Source organism: Mya arenaria, chromosome 13, assembly GCF_026914265.1.
Source record: "Mya arenaria isolate MELC-2E11 chromosome 13, ASM2691426v1".
Taxonomy (NCBI): Eukaryota; Metazoa; Mollusca; class Bivalvia; order Myida; family Myidae; genus Mya; species Mya arenaria.
Genome location: NC_069134.1, coordinates 27,291,250 through 27,312,097, shown reverse-complemented (window position 1 = coordinate 27,312,097; position 20,848 = coordinate 27,291,250). Strand labels below are relative to the sequence as shown.

The 20,848-nt window shown below is 34.2% G+C and overlaps 1 protein-coding gene across 2 annotated transcripts in view; it reads left to right on the top strand.

Moving 5' to 3' along the window:
- The window catches only part of LOC128213947 (signal-induced proliferation-associated 1-like protein 2), a 56,909-nt gene that overhangs the window by 5,143 nt on the left and 30,918 nt on the right, over positions 1-20,848 (top strand). For both annotated transcript variants that reach the window (XM_052920068.1, XM_052920067.1), the window contains exons 2-3: positions 7,948-10,313; positions 13,910-14,055. In XM_052920068.1, the coding sequence (XP_052776028.1) occupies positions 8,876-10,313; positions 13,910-14,055 (1,584 nt within the window). In that variant the 5' untranslated portion in view covers positions 7,948-8,875. The remainder of the gene's footprint in view (positions 1-7,947; positions 10,314-13,909; positions 14,056-20,848) is intronic.

Below are 20,848 nucleotides of genomic sequence, written 5' to 3'. Positions count from 1 at the left end.
AAAAGTTATATTTTAAGTGTCAGGTTACTATTTACATGTAGATGCATAACCGGGGTTTGGGGGGAATGGTGCGAAAACATGAGTGAGTCCCTTTAAAAACTGTTAAACTACACTATCATGACATTGTGTTCATGCACCTTGATTTGGGCCTGACATATACATGTAATATGTTGTATAAAAAAACACCTAAATTACTTGCACAAAAAATATTTCGGATATGAGTTCTGAACTATATAACTTAATGAATTCAGAACATGATGATATCATAATGTTGTGTTTTTACTGAGAGAAGTTAGTTCCTGGTTTATGAATCAACAGGTATCCCTGCTGGAGATATATTATAAACAGGTGATTTATCTCCACCGCATCTTCACAGATAACTGAAGCAATAACATGGCTCATCTGTCCCATGATAGAAGATTTGGGTTCATTTCTATCGATTTTAGCTTCTTCTTTTTTCTGAAAAAGTGTATTATGTTCATGGTGATACAAATTGGTTTACAAACATTTAAGAAGTCCCTAATATCACCCCCCAAAAAACTAATTAAGTCATATCTTATACCATAGTATGTTTTAAAATCATGCTTGTTTTTATACTTTTTGAAAAAAGGAATTTTTTTTTGGCATAGAATGTGTTGATGTGTTGATAAAAAGATTTTGTCAATATTTCAAAGAAAACTTATTCTAGAACAAAATAAATATTTGAGAAATTGTTAAAAAAAATAATGAATTGTACTCATTTTTGGAATTTTGACCAAAGGCATAAATCAACATATTATATGACATAATTCCAATAAAAGATGTAAAAACATACAATATCTTATTTTTAATGCTATGGCCAACCCAAAAATATGGTTTGGTTAGGGTTACATCCTTGTCAAAAATAGCTAGGGTAGGTAGGCTTTTTACTTATTTTTTTACTATTAGACTATCTCTTTTGGGGTCAAGCAGTTATAATTGTATGTGAAGTCAGGAAAGAAGATTGCATGGATTTTTCTATGAAGCCATCTTTTTGAGTTAATGGATATAAAAAATTTTTTATATACATGTACCACAATTCCAAATGCAATAATGATACAGAATCCTAAGCTTTGATGGCTCTGTCTTTGAACTGACACCATTAACTAATTAACAAATGAGCATGCCTTACAAGGGTTCAGTTTCAAAGTGATTACTGGCATTCTGGTAAATAGCTTTTGCCTTTAATTATTGTGAGTCATTTGGTTAGGCTGCAGTCATGGACATTTGTGGTTGCACAATGGTTTGGATTACAATGAATAAATTGCAAACATTTTTGCTGTGCGAAACTAACATATAAGGTTTTATTTTTTTTAAATTATCAAGCAGTTAAATCAACTTTAAAGATGTTAACTGTCTTGTATGCAATGTGATTAAAGGGATTTGTTCCCCTATTAAAACATTTCTTGTATTCAGTGTTATGAAAGGAACAAGTGAACGTTTTATATGTGAGGTTTCGATGAATCATTGATTGAAATAAGCACAAGCCCGCGAGCCCTGCACTTGTAAAATGCTTTCCGGGCTTGCTCAAATTATTGATTTTGTATAGTAGGGCTTGTTGGAAGTGATGAATGCCAAACACTAGTGGCAGAATTTGGGCTTATTCATTGTAAAATGTTATTTTGAAGACTGTTGATTTTTTTGTGGAATGATATACAAATGCTTGTTTAAATGATTAAATATGATCAAAAGTTCTGGAGCTCTGGTGACAGAAAATGCTCTATTTTGCCAACAAGTGTTGTTAGCGCTATTGAAAATTGAACTTTTTTTTGTTTTGGAATTACGAAGGTTAGCTCAGATGGCTATAATTGCTAGCTGCTGTTAAGTATTTGTTCATAAAAGTAAGTAAATAACTCGATTTCAATGAAGTTTAAAAAAAATATGTTGGCAATAGAATATATCATATATATACAGTTAGTGAGTCACTTTAAAGTACAAGTGTGTTTTAATATGTAGTTAAAAACCTTTAACCCTTTATACGAAGGATTACAACACCGGCCAGATTCTCCAATGATGAAAATAATGTTCTTAAATAAAACCTAAAAAAAGCCTACCTACCCTACCAGTTTTTGCAAGAATGTAGCCCTTACCAAATTATTTTCTTTTGCCGGTCCAACTTTTTTAAGACATGATAGGTTTTGAAGAATTGCAATTTTATAGCATTACATGCGAAGAGCCAAATGTATTACACCGGCAAGGCAACTGTAGGTCACTGTAAACAAGGGCAGGGTGGTGTTTTAAAAACATATCTGACATGTTCAGGAAATGCATGTCACTGCCGAGGGATGGTTAACATGCAGAAAGGTGTGTTCACTAATTATGATGTGTTTTTGTCAGTGTGTTGATGGGAGATTCATGTTTGACCAGAGAAAGGTGAGCCTGGTCAGTGTCGGATGGACACTGGTCAATCCATCTACACCTGTCAAATTCTGTGGCCCCTAGGGGATTTTGTTAATTATACTTGAAAGTAATACATATTTTTCCAATACACATTGCTTCATTATCAATATAAATAGTAATTAAAGGTAAACACAATATATTGAATATTTATTAAATTTAGACCTTTGGGCAGCACAACTTAAAGCCATACCAAATAGTTTCTTTGCTTAGCTTGAAATCTATTTTAAAGAACAAAGACCTATCTATCCTGAACCCCCCCCCCCCCCCAAACAAACCTTGAAAAAAGAAAGAATACTAAATGATAGACATCCTATGCAGAATATAGACACCAGAGCCACTGGTCTGGGGAATAGCGGGGACATCAAATTTCGGTCTAGCCGAGCCCATGTAAAATCTGCGCCCTGCGGAGATTAACTAATGGTCAAATCACCACCAAATGCTCCCGCACCCATAGGACCCTAGGTTAGGCCCATTCTCCACTGTATTTGGTGCGAAGACAAAACCACCGAATTCACCCGGCATTGCTGGGCCACTGGGAAGGTAAAGGCACGGCCCATTCTCCTCTATATCTCTTGCGCAAAGACAAAACCACCACATTCACCCGGCATTGCTGGGCCACTGGGAAGGTAAAAACATGGCCCATTTCCCTGGCTATCCCCGTTATACACCGGGACCTGGGGGGCGTGGCTACAATTGACTGGTGCATAACTGGTGTTTAAGTGTGTTGATCCTGGGAATCACACATAATGCATCATTTTGTGATATCAAATGCCACGAATACTAGAACAAAGTACAAAGAATGTTGTTTACAATTGTGTCCTGTAGTCAGAATTATAGTAAAAGAATAATTATAAATATACTGGCAAGATGGTTTGTTATAAAAAAAAATTATATGAAATTAGGACGCCCAAAACCTACATGTATTCTTAAAAACAAGTTGGCGTGGCATAATGTTTCTTGAGTTAACAGTCTCACTCGCTTGGACAAGAAGACACTGACAGTCCATATTTTAAATATTTTTTTGGTTATGTGATTTAAAGTAAGAATGCATTATTTATTATAAATATAATATTAACAAAAATGGATGTTTTTACTGTATATGAAAGTTAATTTAGAAATGTTTATATATAATTAGGTACATGTATTAAATTTGAAATATAGTCTTTGTGTGAAATGTTAATTATTTTGAACACAAGTCTAATACTTTCAATTAAGTTATGCCAGGTTAAAATGACATATATATATATAGGAGTTGACCACTGGTGAAAGCTTCATTATTTAGTGTCCAGTTAATTCTGGCATAGATTATGTTGAGACCAATTATTGACAGCAGATTTTAAATTCCTGCAATACTTGATAAAATACCAGCCATCTCTTTGTTGTCCAGTATAAATATTTCAATTAAATTCCGTAAATTTGACACCCAGTTTTATGTTGAATATATTGTCCTCTAGGATTTAACATATAAAAGGATTTCTGATAAATATTTGGCTTCATTACCTGAATATGTAAGGTCAGCTTGAAAATTATGGCTATTCATCATTGGCTGTTTAAATATTGATAAATGATAGCTATAGCTGTCAGAATGCTCTCATTCTGTTTGTCACCTTCGCAAATAGCTGGCTTTTCTTACTGTCATGTTTAGATAGGTAAAATATTTTAGTCAGGTTTATTCTTGGCTTTGTTTGTACATGTGCATGTAATTTCATATTGTTAACCCCTTAAGCTGTTTTGGTATATCTCCTACTTCATTCAAAGGTCAACAGATAGCCGTGTTTGTTACATATTTAGTGTCATATATATTTCTTTCTTAATCTTAAGTGGATTGTTTTAGAATGTTGTTGTCAATGGTGGGTGTTTTGTATGAAAATGACTGTTAAACCTTTATCCATTGTTGAAAAAGTACAGAATTGTTGAATATTTGGATTAAGAACAAACTTATTGTGGTATATGTTTTGATTTTTTGGGGTGACTTGGAGTTCTCTGGTATTTTAACTGCTTGTACTCTTTTATATGGTAATTTTATATCATTAGTTTTACTGAGAAAAGTCGGGCTCAGTCCTGGTTGTGATGTTACACCGGATAGTTGAGGCGTTCAAAAACTTTCATCTTGGCTTTAACTGAAAAACAGTTCAAGATACATGTATTCATCTGAAACTTGGTACATGTGTTGCCAAAGACAATGAACTTATGTTCACATATCTCTGGCTCAGATAAATGTCTATAATTATATGCTTTAAGGTTGCACTCTCACAGATTGACTGATTTGACAACTTTTTTTTATTTTGTCTTGGAATGAGCCAGTTTTTGCATTATTGTCTAGAAATCAGTGATACAAGACTGCTGATAAAGATCAGATCACACTTTTTCATATTTATGTTAGAAAATTCATGTTTTTACTGTTTAATCTAAACCATGAAGTCAAAGAGGTTCTATTTTCAATTAGAATAACTAGGAAATGATATTTACCTCTACAATAACATTTCAATCATCTGTAACCAATGTAAAATGTGTTTGTCATTTGTAGCATCTGGACCTCAGGGATAATTTTGGGTCACTTCAAACTGGTGGCCAGATTAGTTTTGCTTCAATATTCTGGACTGTGATTGACATGAGCTTAATAGCTCAAGGGAGATTTACCATACATCATCCCAGAGTTTCTGCTGGTGAAATGGGCTAGAATTATAAACAAGGGCTTTTGCAAAGCTGGCGGCTGCTTTGTGATATGTGGCAGCTAATTTGAAGAAATTAACATTGGATCAAAGCCACTCAGCTGCTGTTTATGCTTCATGGCAATGTGGCTGTTCTTGGAATTCCAGAACCCAACATTGAATAATGCCAGGTCTTCTAAGGGCTATTTATGGTATTCCCAAGTGACCAATTTATGGTTCCCAGGGAATATAAGCTAGACTCACACTAGATTAGTAGCTATAATTACCGATCTTTCAGTACTTTTAACTTCTCTGGAGTTGAAGAACAAATAGAAGTAAAGGCTTGTCAAAACCTTGGTATTGTTGCTGTTGTTGTTGTTGGTGGTCATGGTGTTGTTCATTCTGTAAAAACTTGAATCTCGCCCATAATGAAGAAAAATACTTTCAAGATGGTCACATTTTGCCAGAGAAAGGGAAAGCATTTATTCATCAAGGATCATAACTCTGGCTATTAATAATTTATGAGTTTTCCCTCATTATTTGATTGAAAGAACAACAACAACAACAGTCCGCATTGGCATTCACATGCCAGTGCTCTTTACCATACATGTATTTAAAAGAATGGTCATGCAAGTCCTGAAGTTTTGACCATTAAAACTGTGTGTGATGCATACACAGAGCATTATAAGGCCCGAAAAGATTTGGGTCTGAAGGTTTCTTTTAGTGTTTTTTATTATTATTTATAAGGCATGTGTTGAATAACTGTCAAAGGGCATTTTTAGTTGCCATATGGAACAAAGAACAATGCTGCTTGGTACTGAAATAAAACTTGTTGTGAAATTAGCAAAGTAGCCATATTTTCAGACCCCACATTTTTTTGAGTCAGTGGCAAAATTAATAGGTAGAGTTGGTCGATAACCAGAAACATATATTTTTTTCAGAATAATCTTTTTGTTATAGTTTATATCCAGACTTTGTGCAAAAAGACACAGCCCTGGCAATTATCTTTATCACTGAATCAGTAGACGATCTTTTATTGTTTAACAAAACATCTTTATCAAATAGTTGCCATTGTTAACTAATTCTCAAGTTCTCTGTGTAACATGTTGCTTATCTCAGAGAGAAGATAGTACACAACCAGGGGAGGTATGGCAATGGAGGGTTCTGTGAATGTTGAAGATAAGGAAAGGTTGTATGGAAGTCTTTGAGTGTTCAGGTACAGCCAAATGCTTCAGGATGTGCCAGGCATCGGAATTAATAGGTCTAACCAGTGTCTCTGATCTTTGCATTATTGTGAAGCAATTGTTAAGACAATTTACTGGATAGTCATAATATAATAAGTATGTTGGAAAGATTTCTGGTTTCTTTTAATGTTGTATATAAATCCTTGGATTCCCGTCTTATATGAGAAAAGATGAATTATTTGCTAGAACACTTAAATTTTTCTTAGCAGCTGTTAAAATAGAAGTTATTTTTTTCAACTATAGATCATCACTTCAGTTGAACCAATCAGAACCAGATACATGTATTTTGAGCACTGTATTTTGGTTATTGGCATACATGAATAAATCAGTTCGTTTATCAGGCTTTGATGTTCTCTATAGTTCATGAATTACAATGCAATCAAACTTATTCCAGCGGTCGCTGTTGCTCCCTTCAAATAAATATGTTTTTTATGGTCAGAAGTCTGTGTCCTAAAATGTCCAGAATTAAATAAATATTAGACTATAACTTAATCAAGCTGGACATGAAGTTAATTTAAACCTACACTTCAAAATGTAAAACAGGAATATAATATTTCTGTTCACTCCTGTCACTTATTCTTTCTGATAGATAGATTTAAACTTTTGTGACCCTTTTCAAGGTTAAATGTAGATAGATTTAAACTTTTGTGCCTTTTTGTGACCTTTTTCAAGGTTAAATTGTATTTAAGTGCTACCATTATAGCTTTCAGGGTTCAAAATTATGAACTTTTGAAAGACTTTTTCATGGTCAAGAGTCTGTGTCTTAAAATGTCCAGAATGAAAAAAATGATAAAAATATTTCAAGGTTGCAATATTTTAAGTGCCACCACTATAGCTGTCATGCAGGGTTTAATATACCTTTTAAAGTTTTTTTTTCATGGTAAAAAGAAGTCTATGTCTTAAAACTTCCAAAAAAAAAAAAAAAAATACAGTAAAGATTTAATTTGATCTAAGATTAGATTTTATTTCAGAACTTTATCTGATTGGACATGAATTAATCTTTATTTATAGCTGTATTAGTAGCCTGAAGGAGCTTGTTCTTAGAGATATGTGTCGATAATATCCTGGTAATCATCTGGTATCGATAATCGTTAACATTGGGAGGGTGGTGTTGACCATTAAAGCCAACAAAAAGTTTGACTTTTGTACAATAGAGTGCACATTTTATCTGTAGTCCGCTGGACGCTTCAGGGCAGACACATTCCTTTGTATACCGTAGTGTATTAGATATAATTATATACAACATGTAGTATGCTTGAAGTACATACTATGGACTTTAACACTTCAAAGGTAGATGTTTATCAGTAATATGTTTAATAATATACTAGGTGAATTTGAAATTAATACATTTTATTAGTTCTTTATTAACATACTTGTTTATATATCTATAATGTATAAATCACTGTTTTGAAATGCAAGAGTACTTGAAACTTTGACATTATCACATGTTTATATATTTAACATCATAACTTTTCGATATGATACATATCATCTTAAACGCTCAAGTTTGTATCCATAAGGTTTTCTTCTTCAATGTATATATAGATAGAAATAAAAATTGTATAAAGGGCTGATTGTTAATACTGTGATTAATTTGTTTTCATTATGATTGGGAATGCATTTTATGCTTTCAGAAAGCTACAAGAAGTCTTATTCACAGCGGTAACAATGCACGAGTCATGGTAACAATGCACGTGTCGTGGTAGAAGGCAATAACTCAAGCCAATCAAAGAAATACTGGGGCAGCTGCGAAAGAGAAAAAACTACGCAAAACACAAAAGCAGGATATTATGTGGATGATTAAAATTCAGAAGCCTTTTTCTGCACATGGAATAAATCTCTGGTGATAGGGTTTGTGATTTGGAATGGTCCTGGATGTTTCCCACATGTGCTTAAGAATGTCTGCGAAATTTCAATATTTACATACCTGTATTGATAAATAGACAGGTATAATTCATTCATGATGTAGATCGTTTCTGAAATAACAATTTCCTGGATTAAAAAAATGAAAAAATTCTTCCGACAAAGTTGGATGTTATGTTAATGTTGGTAAAAGACTGCCTTCCTGTTTTTAATGGTACCCTTTTAATTACTCATAATTTTCGGAGGAGTATTAAAGTTAAGGCGGGTGAAGTTTTAATTCCAACCTCATGGAGATTGGCAATGTTTTAACTCAGTGATATAAGAACCTGATTTTAGGATTTCAACCTGCCAGGTGCTTATGATGAAGTAGTTATTTGAGAGGAGTGCGGAAATGCAGACATGATGTTTATTTTTTAAGTGTGCTCTGCAATTTTATGATCGTTTGTGTGAGTTTTCTCATGGATATGAAAATCAGATGAAGGATAGTTTTATTATCTTTATTTTGAATGATTTTGAAGATATATGGTATAAGTATTTATCTGCACGTCTTTTAACATTGGTGTGGAAATAATTTTAGTTGGGTTCTTAATTTTTCATCTAACAGAAATAGAATGCTTTTTGCCTTTTATGTAAGTTTACGAGAGTGTGAAAAACCATTTTCTTGTTTATGAGTTCAGGGTGGTACTGGATGTTTCGATTATGTCAGAGGAATTAATACCACCATTTACTGGCCCAATGTCAAAAGAGACAGCCCAGTACCGAGCTAAACAGGCTGTGGAGTATTACCAGAGGCAAGTAAAGGTTCAAAATAAGCCTGATATTCCAAAACGGAATAACCGTGATCGTCAGGATGTGCGGGAGAATAACGAACATGTGAACGGATACCGAGGGTCACACTATGAAAACAAAAATGTGAACGTTGATGGCCGACATAGTGCGCAGAGTCAGGGATATTCGTACGACTCAGACAGGTTTGTTCGTGGCGGTCATCGCGCGACTGTGCATGGAACAAATGGAGTACGGCCGAGAGAACAACAGGGCTTTAATAACACAGTTCATAATCATGACGTCCAGTTGCAAAACAATAGGACAGTTCACTCGGAACATAGACCCGGGTCCAAGAAAAGATATAGTCGTGGTTTACATAGAAGTAATAGTAATTTAGAAGAAAGTTTGGAATACATGAATTTGGAGAATTTAGACGCTTCTTTAACAACGCGTAAGGGTTATGGTAGTACTTCTTCTTTAGACAATATAATGAATGCAAGTACAAGTAGTGATAGCTTTTTTCAAATGTTGGAAAATTTACGGCCAGAAACAACGGATCAGCGAAGTCCCGCACCTTCAAAATTACACGAAGTATTACGAGGTTCAAAAACAGAGATTAAGAATCAGAACTTTTTACGGAATTTAGAAAAAATAGCAAATGGTGATGTTATAAACAATCGTCCATTGTCAACTGATGAAGTTGACGAAGGTGGTCAAAGCCCAAGGAGTTATAAAAAAGACCGAAAATCACGGTCAAAATCGATAACTCCAGATGTTGTCGGGCCAGGGGTATGGAAACGATTTCGAGGAAAGGGTGATCTGGATATTGGTGCAAAAACTGACTCTGTTCCCGATTTGGAAGTTAAAGGTGACGAACGATGTAGGCGGAAAGCATTTGTGCATTATGATAGTCAGAGTATAGGTTTTGATGTGAATAAAGTGTTGACTAGCAAAAAATCATTGACTTCCTTTAACAATGTGTCAACAGGTGCTTCGGCAGCATCTGGAACAAGGGAAAGTTTTGCAGCAGATGCGGAGGCACCGGATATTGTTAACGATGATGGCGATGGGCAAAATAATGAACTTGTGCATTCTTGTTCCTTTTTCCGCAATGAAATTGGCGGTGAGGAGGAGCGCATTGTGGGATTGACACAAAATAATGCAAATAAACAAAGCAATATTGACAGAATCCAAAACAAAAGTGCAATAACAATGAATCGTTCCCCAGAATGTTGCGGGGTTACTATCCTGGACTGTTCGCCAACGACAGTTGGGCATATTCTTCCGCCCCATTCAAAACACAAGGACCATGTAATCGAATATTTGGATTCTGGGGCATACTATTACAGACATTTCTTCAATGGCCAAGGTGAGTAATATTGGAAGTAAATGAAATAACGCCGAAAAAAACCCTTTGGTTTGGGTAACCCAACGCTACCTATAAAAAATGCGCTGTTTCCACCGTTTAATAGTCAGTTGGTAAAAATATAAAAAAAAAACATGGAAAAAGTTATATATTTTTAAGTCTGTGTTTTAATAAGTACTTTAAAACCTATTTATAAAGCTTTATGCAGGAAACTATTTTGATACCATACGTTTATGATTCTCCAATGATGACAATAACGCTCTTACATAAAGCCTTATACAAAAACAAAATACAACAAAAATAAAAAGGCTACCTATCCTACCTGTTTTTGAAAGGAATGTAACCCTAACCAAACCATTTTTTTTTTTTTTGCCGTAACAAATGTTCAAGTTTACCATTTTTCCAACTATGCCCCTGTCGCGTTAGGTAAACTGTAAATATTTACTTTTTAAGCACAATGCCCTCCTCACCTTATTAACTATAATGATTTACATATATATACATCAGCCAAGCAGAGTAATTTAATCCAGTAAAATGGACTTCCATATTAAACTGACTTCTTTGCTTTAAGTGAATGGCAATGGGAAATAATTACTTATTGTTGTCGTCTCCAAGACTGGCTATTCAAACAATTTTAAGGAGCAATTAGTTTAAAAATATAATAATGTATGAAATTTTAATGCAAATGGAACTAAACGCTGTGGGAAAGATTTGCAGGGCTGGAGACTCATGATAAAAATATCCTTCAATTCGTTTTTAACCAGACTTGGGCTTTCAATTTCATAATAATAAAAAATGCATTGTATTTTTAAGTTTCTATTAATTAATTGTTGAACATATAATTCAGTCATCGTAATTTTAATAGACTTTTGGATTAACAACTCCAAATTCTTACACTAGTGTTTTGTATCATCAAGCCCTGATATATCAAATTCAGGATTTAACCAAGCCCAGAAAGCATTTAATCGTTGAAGGGCTTGTGTTAATTTTGACAATTAGAGTATTCAGTCATTTTTCCTATTAGGCCAAAAAGGGTGGTCAGTTTAGAGTAACACCCTTTTCAAAAACAGGTAGGAACGGCAGTCATCGAAATTAGACTTTTGGATGAACAAGCCTGAATTCTTATACTATTGCATGGAATCATATTTTTGAACAAGCCCTGCTATATAAAATTCAGAATTTGAGCAAGCCCGAAAGTCATTTTATCAGTGCAGGGCTGGTGGGCGTGTGCTAATTTCGACCACTGGGAAGGTAGGTTTTGAAAAAAATTTAGGCTAAAGAGTAGTTCGAACTTTTTTTTCACCCTAGTAAAATGGTGTTAAACTAATTTTCTGTATTTTATAAAGCTAAAAATAAAAGTTTTAAACTACATATTAAAACACACACTTGATTTGTTTTTACCAACTGACTATAAAATGGTAGGGTCGGCGCTTATTTCAGTGGTATTGTTGTGTAACCCTAACGAAATGTACTTTTTGTAGGCAATATGACAGAATTAATGAAATTTAAATGTCTCCTGTGGATGTGAGGTGCACCGGAGTGCAACATGACAGTAGCATACATGTATCAAAGCACGAAATATTTTCACCAGAAATGGTCAGTTTTTGTTCATACCAAACATTCTTGCATATTTCATTTCACAGGTGGATATCAAATTTTACACATAGTTTCCCTGTTTGATATAACACCATCACCTTTAATCTTCAATTTAAAAATGACCTTGTCAGGGTTTTGTACAAATATTTCAATTTAAATGCATGGTCAGGTGTTACAGTCACAGTCAAGTATGCGAACTCAGTGGGGAAAAAATATTCATTCACAAGTGGAAACAGTTACCACTGGGTCTCTAAACATTATCATGATCATAATGTTTAAACAATGAATTTAATGACTTGGAGTGGTATTCCAGTTAATGGCTAAAATGGTGAATTATTTATGGCCGGATAGTTTTACTTTGATGTTTGAACTTGCAAATATTGATAAAGGACTATTATTACCCATAAACCAAGAGATTATCAAAGGAGAGTGATGTTAATGCCAGTTCACAGGAAAACAATTTTAACCACATCTTTGTTATTATACATGCAGATATATTCCATCATTTAACTCAACAATTTTTTGGTTGGGGGGGGGGGGGGGGGGGCATCAGGAAGGACAAGACAGGAATGTGATTTATTTTTTGGCAAAAAGTTAAAGTGACACTCTTATTCAAAATCAATACACATGTATTACAAACATCATTTTTGAGTGCTAAACCTTAGACTAAATACTAAATAATGCATTTATGGAAAATATTATTTACTGATCTGAAAACCCAAAAAGAATAAATGATTGGTGAATGCTAAAAGATTTACTCTTATCGTCTATCGTTTTATAAGGTATAAATACCCTTCTTTCTGCACCTTTAAATTTAACTCAGTATCCTTTGTTTTTGACATCTATTCATCATTTTTGGATTATTGAAACAATTTTACTAAGTGTGGTAGATGATATTTGAGAGTAAGAGTGCATCTTTAACTAGTTGTAATTGGTTGTTACTTTATTTGTTGCTAGTATTGACACTCCAGTTAACTTCAAATTTGAAGTCAGGAGAGGTCTCAAAATGGCCTCTAAAAAGTCTGTTTTGCTTCTGTTGCACGGTTCTTCACCCCAATTGACCCCCATGGGGGCCCTAAAGCACCCCCAAAAACACATAGTCAAAATTTTTACAGCCCTTCAGCTGCCAGGTCATTCACATCTCTGCAATAGCAGCCAAGAAACTCTTTATTTTTGTCTCTAAGACAAAGTTTTTACGAGCTGAGTATCTGCCCCATTCTTATTAATTAATCTAGTCTATGTTTTTTTTTCAATCACATAATCACACACAAATAACAGACTCTGCGAAATAGCTTGGATGGGAAATTAACCGAAATTTCCAAATTGGCGCGAAACAGCTGACAATTTTTTCCAATTTTAGTCCAAATGACACATTTTTTCCGAATTTGAACGGCCCGGGCCCAATTTCCTAAAATGGTGGATAAAAACAACACTGTAATTTTATGAGATCATTCAGGATGTTATGAGTCCTTACGGAAAACAATCGTGCGTTCGGAATGGAAAATTTCGGTTAATTATAAATAGTCTAGAATTATTATTTTTTATGTTTCTTTATTATAGTGGAAACTGAACATAAAAGACAGCTTCATTGTGAATGTAAATGAGAAATTTGTGAGAGAAAATGAGACACAAAGTTTAGCTTAGCCCTAAGCTTATTGCACCAACAACAGGAATATTAGGATCCACCATTTTTTATAAACATGTAAATGAATTAACAAATAACACCAGCCAACTTAGCCTGGAGTTTCTTTGTGGTTGCTGTCATAATAAAAACAAGTGAATTAGTAGGGTGAGAGGGGGTATTATAATGTCCAAGTGATCATTTTATGGTAGTGGCATACTTACAATGCTTTCAGCCTATTTTGGGGGTTCTGGGGAAGGGACACATGCACTCAAACGTGCGCCACTAAAATGATCGAGCCCCTTATGTGAGTCACTAAACAGTGCACCCCCTCTAACTTCGAATCCTTGAAATGCCCCTGATGTCCTTGATATATTTTCAGAACACCAGAACTACTTTGGTATAGATGACGCGCTAGGTCCGCTTGCCGTGAGTATCCGACGGGAAAAGCTGGAAGAAAGGGGAAACAACCTAGGCAAGGGGGAAGCCGGTCTCTACCAGTATCGAGTCATCATTCGAACTAGCGAGGTATAATACAAGAGATATTAATTCTTATGCTCAAATATTAGTAATTCTCTGGTTCTGTTTTTCAGTAAAGCAAATAAATAATATATATATTCTAGTGTTTGGCACCAATGTCTCCTCCTTGTGCGATCAATGAATGACTGACCGGAAATTTGGTGATCGTTTTCATCTGAGCTTTCTTATGATTTTTCTTCCAAATGATCTGGCATTAGGCCAAAAAAAAATAATTGTTTGTTTAGGGTAACCTTCCCAAAATTACTAGGTAGGGTAGGTAGGGATTTTTTTTTTCAAAATATGTCGTAAGTTCAGAGAATTTTCTTGCACATGGCAGTCTTTCCTACGTTACTGTCATGGCCTGACTTTGTTTTATCATATAAACAATAATTCTGATTAAAATCTGCATTTATCCGCCCTTCGTAACTCTCTATTCGCTAACGAATATTTTGTTTGCTCAGAAACGGAAAAAAATAGTTAGGGTCGGTGCATTTTTATAGGTAGGGTCGGGTTACCTGAAACAGACATATTTATTTTTTAGGCCTTATATAGTTTAAGGACTGGAGTTTGCGAAAGTTTAAAAGGTCTGCATGACAGTTCAGTTGGTAGCACTTCTAGCGTATATTCTCCTGTAGCCAGTGATTCGAGTCCAACATCGGAGGCATTTCTTGTACATGTTAAAATCCATTAGTGGAGTCATGAGAGTCAACACTAAGATAATACTTCTAAAAGTTGTTGTATGGTTTATTATATTCTTAACCACTTGAAATAGCTATGACCCAAGGCAAACGTCTTCCCTGGTTCCATTTCATATCTAGTTAAATAAACCAACCAAAGTTTGGTTTGATCATAATGGAGTGTAAAATTCCTTTCTTTCATTGAACACTTATGATTCATACTACCGTACGTTGAAAACAATAAACTATTGTCCCGATCATGTAAAAACTTAGCTGGCAAACATTAATTTATTAGTGTTGTATCATTTTATAGCTTAGCTTGGAGCAAAGTGAACTGACAAACATTTGTTTTTCCCCCCACCTTACTCATTTTGGGAATTTTGTAAACAAGGAAACTAGTACATCTTTTTTATAATGGTACGACACATATATGCAGTTTCCTCCCTTAACAAGGAAATCTATATGTTATTAGCTGAGCATTGCTTGAAATTAGCCCAATCATGATAGTTTGTTGTGATGATTAATTTAATTAACAGGTGAGTGAATGACAGGAGAGATGGTACATATTGACCAGGGTGATTTGTGAACACCTATTTTCCTTCAGGCATTTAATATGTAATGGAGCATGTATTCTTAATAAGATGAACTTGTCAATTATTGATGTGTATCTCTTAACAGCTGTCGTTGGAAGGCTGCATTGATATTTACGTGGCCGTATTAATTGTGTCTAACTAGCTATTTTTCACTGACTTACGCTGGAAATGGCTATCAGTAATGGCCAATAAATGTTAATATGGAACTTAATTGGTTTATCAGTTAGGGGTTTATGAGATAAATGCCATATTATTGCTGTGATCATCTTTCATAAGTGGTCAGCATTATATTTTGTCCAGTTAGAAGGAATTATTTCTCATGTTTTCAAACACATTTATTTTAGTTAATCAGCTGTCAGTCATTATTGATTCTTATCAGGTGAAGCTGTTGATAGGAATAGTTGCTGGCCCAGTTAGTGGAAAGTTATAACAATATAATGTAGACCCCTAAAAAACATATAGATTGTTAGTATGTACTTACTCAAATTTGTGGTTATGCAACTCAGTGTGACACAGTCACACCAAACCATTTATTCTTGTAAGTATATACCAACAATCTTTAAGTTTTGAGTGGTCTACATTATATTGTGTATTTTTTTACCATTTCTTAATTCTTAAGGACACAGTGCAGATGTTTAATCTTAACTTTTTAATAAATTGCCATTTCAAGTGGTCGAAAATGCCTCAGCCTGGAGCCCTGAACTGGAAAAATACCTTTTGGGCTTGTTCAAATTCTTGATTTTAGAAAAAAGGGCTCGTTGAAAGTTTTAGATACCATTCTGAACAAGCAATTTTGCAACATGTTTGAGACGGATTTCTGAATTGACCGGAAATATCATATTTTTTAAAGTTCTATTTTCATTAGATAAAACCGTATGCATTAATTGACAGATTTTGGTCAAAGGTTTGGGTTTTATGTGAAATGTTCTGTGAAGTTTCATGCATGTGTATATTGCAGATTCAATGTACATGAAAGTCTCAGGCATTAATCTTGGGTATTGGACTGTCCAGATTTTTCTCTATAAATTTCTTAATAAGACCTTGGTCGAGATCTAGACAAATATAATCAAGATGTTTTGGATTAATTCATTCGCTGGTCAGGAAATAGCGATGTGGTTCCTGTATGGTAATGTTATTGTATGGTGGGGGAAAATCCATGTCTCAGGCAGCTGTTTCAATGTGTAACATTCGTTTATTCCGTTCATTCAGGGAAATTAAATAGGAACACAGCACTGAATTGAGAAAAAAATCTCCAAAAAAGGAAATTAGATTTCATGAACTTGCACAGCTGCGCGTTAACTCATTTGGAAGAAGCTGGTAACTCGATTTATGCATTTGTAAAAGCAGTGACTGATGAAATTAAGCAGAATTACTTTACGAGCCCACTGGAAAATGAGGGCCTTGTTTCCCTGAACATATTTGTTGCTATATTTAACCTATTGTGATGTGGGGTGTAGACATTATGCCAACAAAAAATATTGGCCAAAATTTGATAACTTGTAAAGTTGATGCTAAAAATTGTTTTAATTTAAATGCATTTTCATGTTTAACTGATTAACACCACCCCACCCACCCCCCCCCCCCCCCCCCCCCCTCCAAAAAAAAATAAAAAAAATACAGATTGAGAAATACTAACTAAGATTATTTTTTTTTAATAAATAGCTATGTAGCCAGTTAAAAAAGTGCCAAACTATCCTTTATATTTTTTTACTTAAATCATTAGCCTTTTTCATTTTGATTATTAAAGTCAAATGATTTAAACATGATAATTCATTTAAACTTTTGGGATCCACCTATATTGTCCGCCTTTAAAGCTGCACTCTCACAGAAATACCATTTTTACAACTTTTTTATTTTTTATCTGGAAAGAGCAAATTTTGGCGTAAATATCTGCAAACCAATAAAATATGATTGCTGACAAAAAATCAGATTGTAGATTTTCATATTTACGTTCGAAAACTAATGTTTTATGGCTTAAATGCAAAAAAAAAAGAAAAGAAAAATGCATACAAATCAATTTTTTGAACTTATAAATATAATAATCTGCAATCTGATTTTTTGTCAGCAGTCTTATATAACTGGTTTCCATGAATTTTCGCAAAAATTGGCTCGTTTCAAGATTATGTTTTTTTAAAAGTTGTCAAAGCGTTCAATCTGTGAGAGTGCAGCTTTAACGTTAAAATTGGTTCATCAGCTGCCATATAAACAATATATTGTATGTGTGGGAGTTGTCTAGTGGTATTGATGTCTGCCTAGATCACCAAAGACATTATTGGTTCAATTCATCAGGGGTAATCTCTCAAAACCTTTGAAAGGAACAACAGCACTGGTTTCTATGAGAAACAGACTCCTGATGATGTTTTAATATGCTGTCAGCCTCTTTATGCCTGGGCCTTAAAAAAAATTACATTTGGTTCGGGTCACCCGACCCTGTTACCTACGATATGGGCGTCAACCCTACCATTTTTATAACTAGTCAGTTTGCAAAAAAAAAATGAAAAACAAAAAAAATATTTTGTCTTAGTTTGTTTTAACATTAATATGTAGTTTAAAACCTTGAAATCTTTATAAAGAAGATTACTTTAATACCATTCTTCAATGATGAAAGTAACATTCTAAAATAAAGCCTGATGAAAAAAAGAATAAATAAATAAAAACTCAGGGTTCTCAATAAGTTTTGGTTGAACCATCTCAAATAGTAAAGTAAACGACCAGCTTCTACTTATTCTACTGAAAAATCATTTAGTTTTCCAAATTTGAACCGGCCCAATTGCCATTTGAACCGTCCATTTTGGCCAGCAGCCAGTTCTTATTGACAACACTGAAAACCCTACCTATCCTTCCTATTTTTGAAAAGGATGTAACCCTAACCAAACCATTTTTTAGGCCCTGGTCACTTGTCCAAGGTCGGTTTCTTAGGTGGTCAATTAATAGTCCATTGGATTATAAAACCATGTGCTGTTAAACATAGACAAATGAAATCCCTTTATTGGTGAATAGATGGTTGAATGGCATCCAGCGTGCTTTTGATTGCGACAGATATTTGGTCGCTTGCCTTTTTAGGTTATCTGTGGCAAATATTTTTTTCTCTTAGCACTTTTCTTTACAAAAAAAATTTGCATGCTAATCCAACTATTTTAAATATATTTGGATTAATTGATTATAGCTGATAAAAGCATTTTTTCTGCCTGATAGCTTCTCTGTTATGTCTAAAAATACACTGTAGTTGTTTGTCAACATTCCATAAAATTATAACCAGCTGGGTTTCCAAAAATTCCAACTTTATTTGACCTTAGAACCAAACGTCAGAGGAGCCTTTTATTTCTGCCTTGTCTGTCAGTCTTATTGTTATTCATGGATAAAAGTCATTTATGCAGGAAATGTGATTAATTATTGTCCATTCTCACTGCCCCTTGTTGGTCATAAATTGGACCAGTAATGGAGCAAATCCTGGCTTGCCGATTTATGGCCTGCCAGAATGGCTAATTGGCTGTAAAAAATGATAAAAATCGATATAGATGTATACATTGCAGAAATTTAAGGTATTTGTTTTGAACAGTAAAACAATCCATGGTCAGTCATCAAAAAAAGAACTTCTGGCTGAACAAGTCCAAACTCTTTAAACATTGCTAAAAGCTGCACTCTCACAGATTGACCGTTTTGACCATTTTTTATTTTATTTTTGTCTTGGAAAGATCCCAATTTTGGGTAAATGTCTGAAAATCAGTGTCTTAAGACTGCTGATAAAGGATTGGATTGCAATTTTTAATATTTTATAAGATTGATGTTTTATGGCTAAAAGCATTATGAACACTTTGATAAAAAATGATTTTTTTGCAGTTTTACTAACAATTGCGATCTGTTTTATTGTGAGATGTCTTACATGACTGAATTGAAAACATTGATGCCAAAATCAGCTGATTCTGAGACAAAAATAAATATAAACATTTAGGGCTGTAACGAGTACCCGAGTAATCGCGAGTCAAAGCAAAATATTCAACACAAATACTTGCCAGTGCTGAGATCGCTGGAGTGCGATTCAAGTGCAAAATTTAATAAAAGAATAAAATTGATTTGATTCAATTCCAGCAAATATTGTGGTTGTTTTAAAAATATATAATGCATTGTTTATCCGAAATACGTTAACACTGATGCTACCGGAAGTTAATTCATACAGAGCTAGCATTCAATTTAGTGTGCGGTGTTCGATTGGAGAATGCTTCTTGTCAAGGTTTTTGTGTCGCCTGAAAAGACGACATATAGGGGTTACTTTTGTCGGCGGCAGCGGCGTCCGCGTCCCATTTTCGCTTGTCCGGGGTATATCTCCTAAACTATTAGTGGTATCAACTTGAAACTTCATATGTACATAGATCTAATTGAGGGCAAGTGCAGTGCACAAGAACTGTTACTCTTGCTTCCATATTTTTAGAGTTTTGCTCTTTGTTATTTTTCATGCTTAAAGTTTTGTCCGGGGCATATCTTGTAGAATATAAGAGTTATCAACTTGAAACTTCATATGTAGATAGATCTCATTTAGGGCAAGTGCAGTGCACAATAACAGTAACTCTTGCTTTCATAGTTTTAAAATTATTGCCCTTTGTTAATTTTCATGCTTAAAGTTTTTTCCGGGGCATATCTTGAAGAATATAAGAGGTATCAACTTGAAACTTCATAGCTAGACAGATCTCATTGAGGGCAAGTGCAGTGCACAATAACAGTAACTCTTGCTTTCTTAGTTTTAAAGTTATTGCCCTTTGTTAATTTTCATGCTTAAAGTTTTGTCCGGGGCATATCTTGAAGAATATAAGAGGTATCAACTTGAAACTTCATAGCTAGATATATCTCATTGAGGGCAAGTGCAGTGCACAATAACAGTAACTCTTGCTTTCTTAGTTTTAAAGTTATTGCCCTTTGTTAATTTTCATGCGAAAAGTTTTGTCCGGGGCATATCTTGAAGAATATAAGAGGTATCAACTTGAAACTTCATAGCTAGATAGATCTCATTGAGGGCAAGTGCAGTGCACAAGAACCGTTACTCTTGCTGCCATATTTTTAGAGTTATTGCCGTGGTAAACTATAGGAGGTTTCAACCTGAAACTTATTCCATAGGTATATCTGATTGAGGGTTCAAATGCCACCTACACTTGAAAGTTAAATGGCAACATCATTGTCTATAAATGAATAAAATGCCAATCTAACAACTATAATGTCGACAGTAAATAATTCGTCAGGCGACACATCCGACTCGCGGAGTTCTAGTTAGGAAATATAATGTTTTAAAAAGAATACAAATATAGAAATAAGAAATAATAAGTCAAAGGGCATTAAAGAAATTATAAAGAAAAGATCTACAATAATAAAATAAAATGCGAAATTTATGTACAGCTATCATTTATTTTCGTCTGCAATTCAATGTCAAAATTGCATCCCCGTCAACAGAAACATCAAATCCATAATATAGAAATGACCCAGCATCCTATTCTTCTACAATCTGGAAATATTTTGGTTTGAATTAAAGGATGACAAAAAATG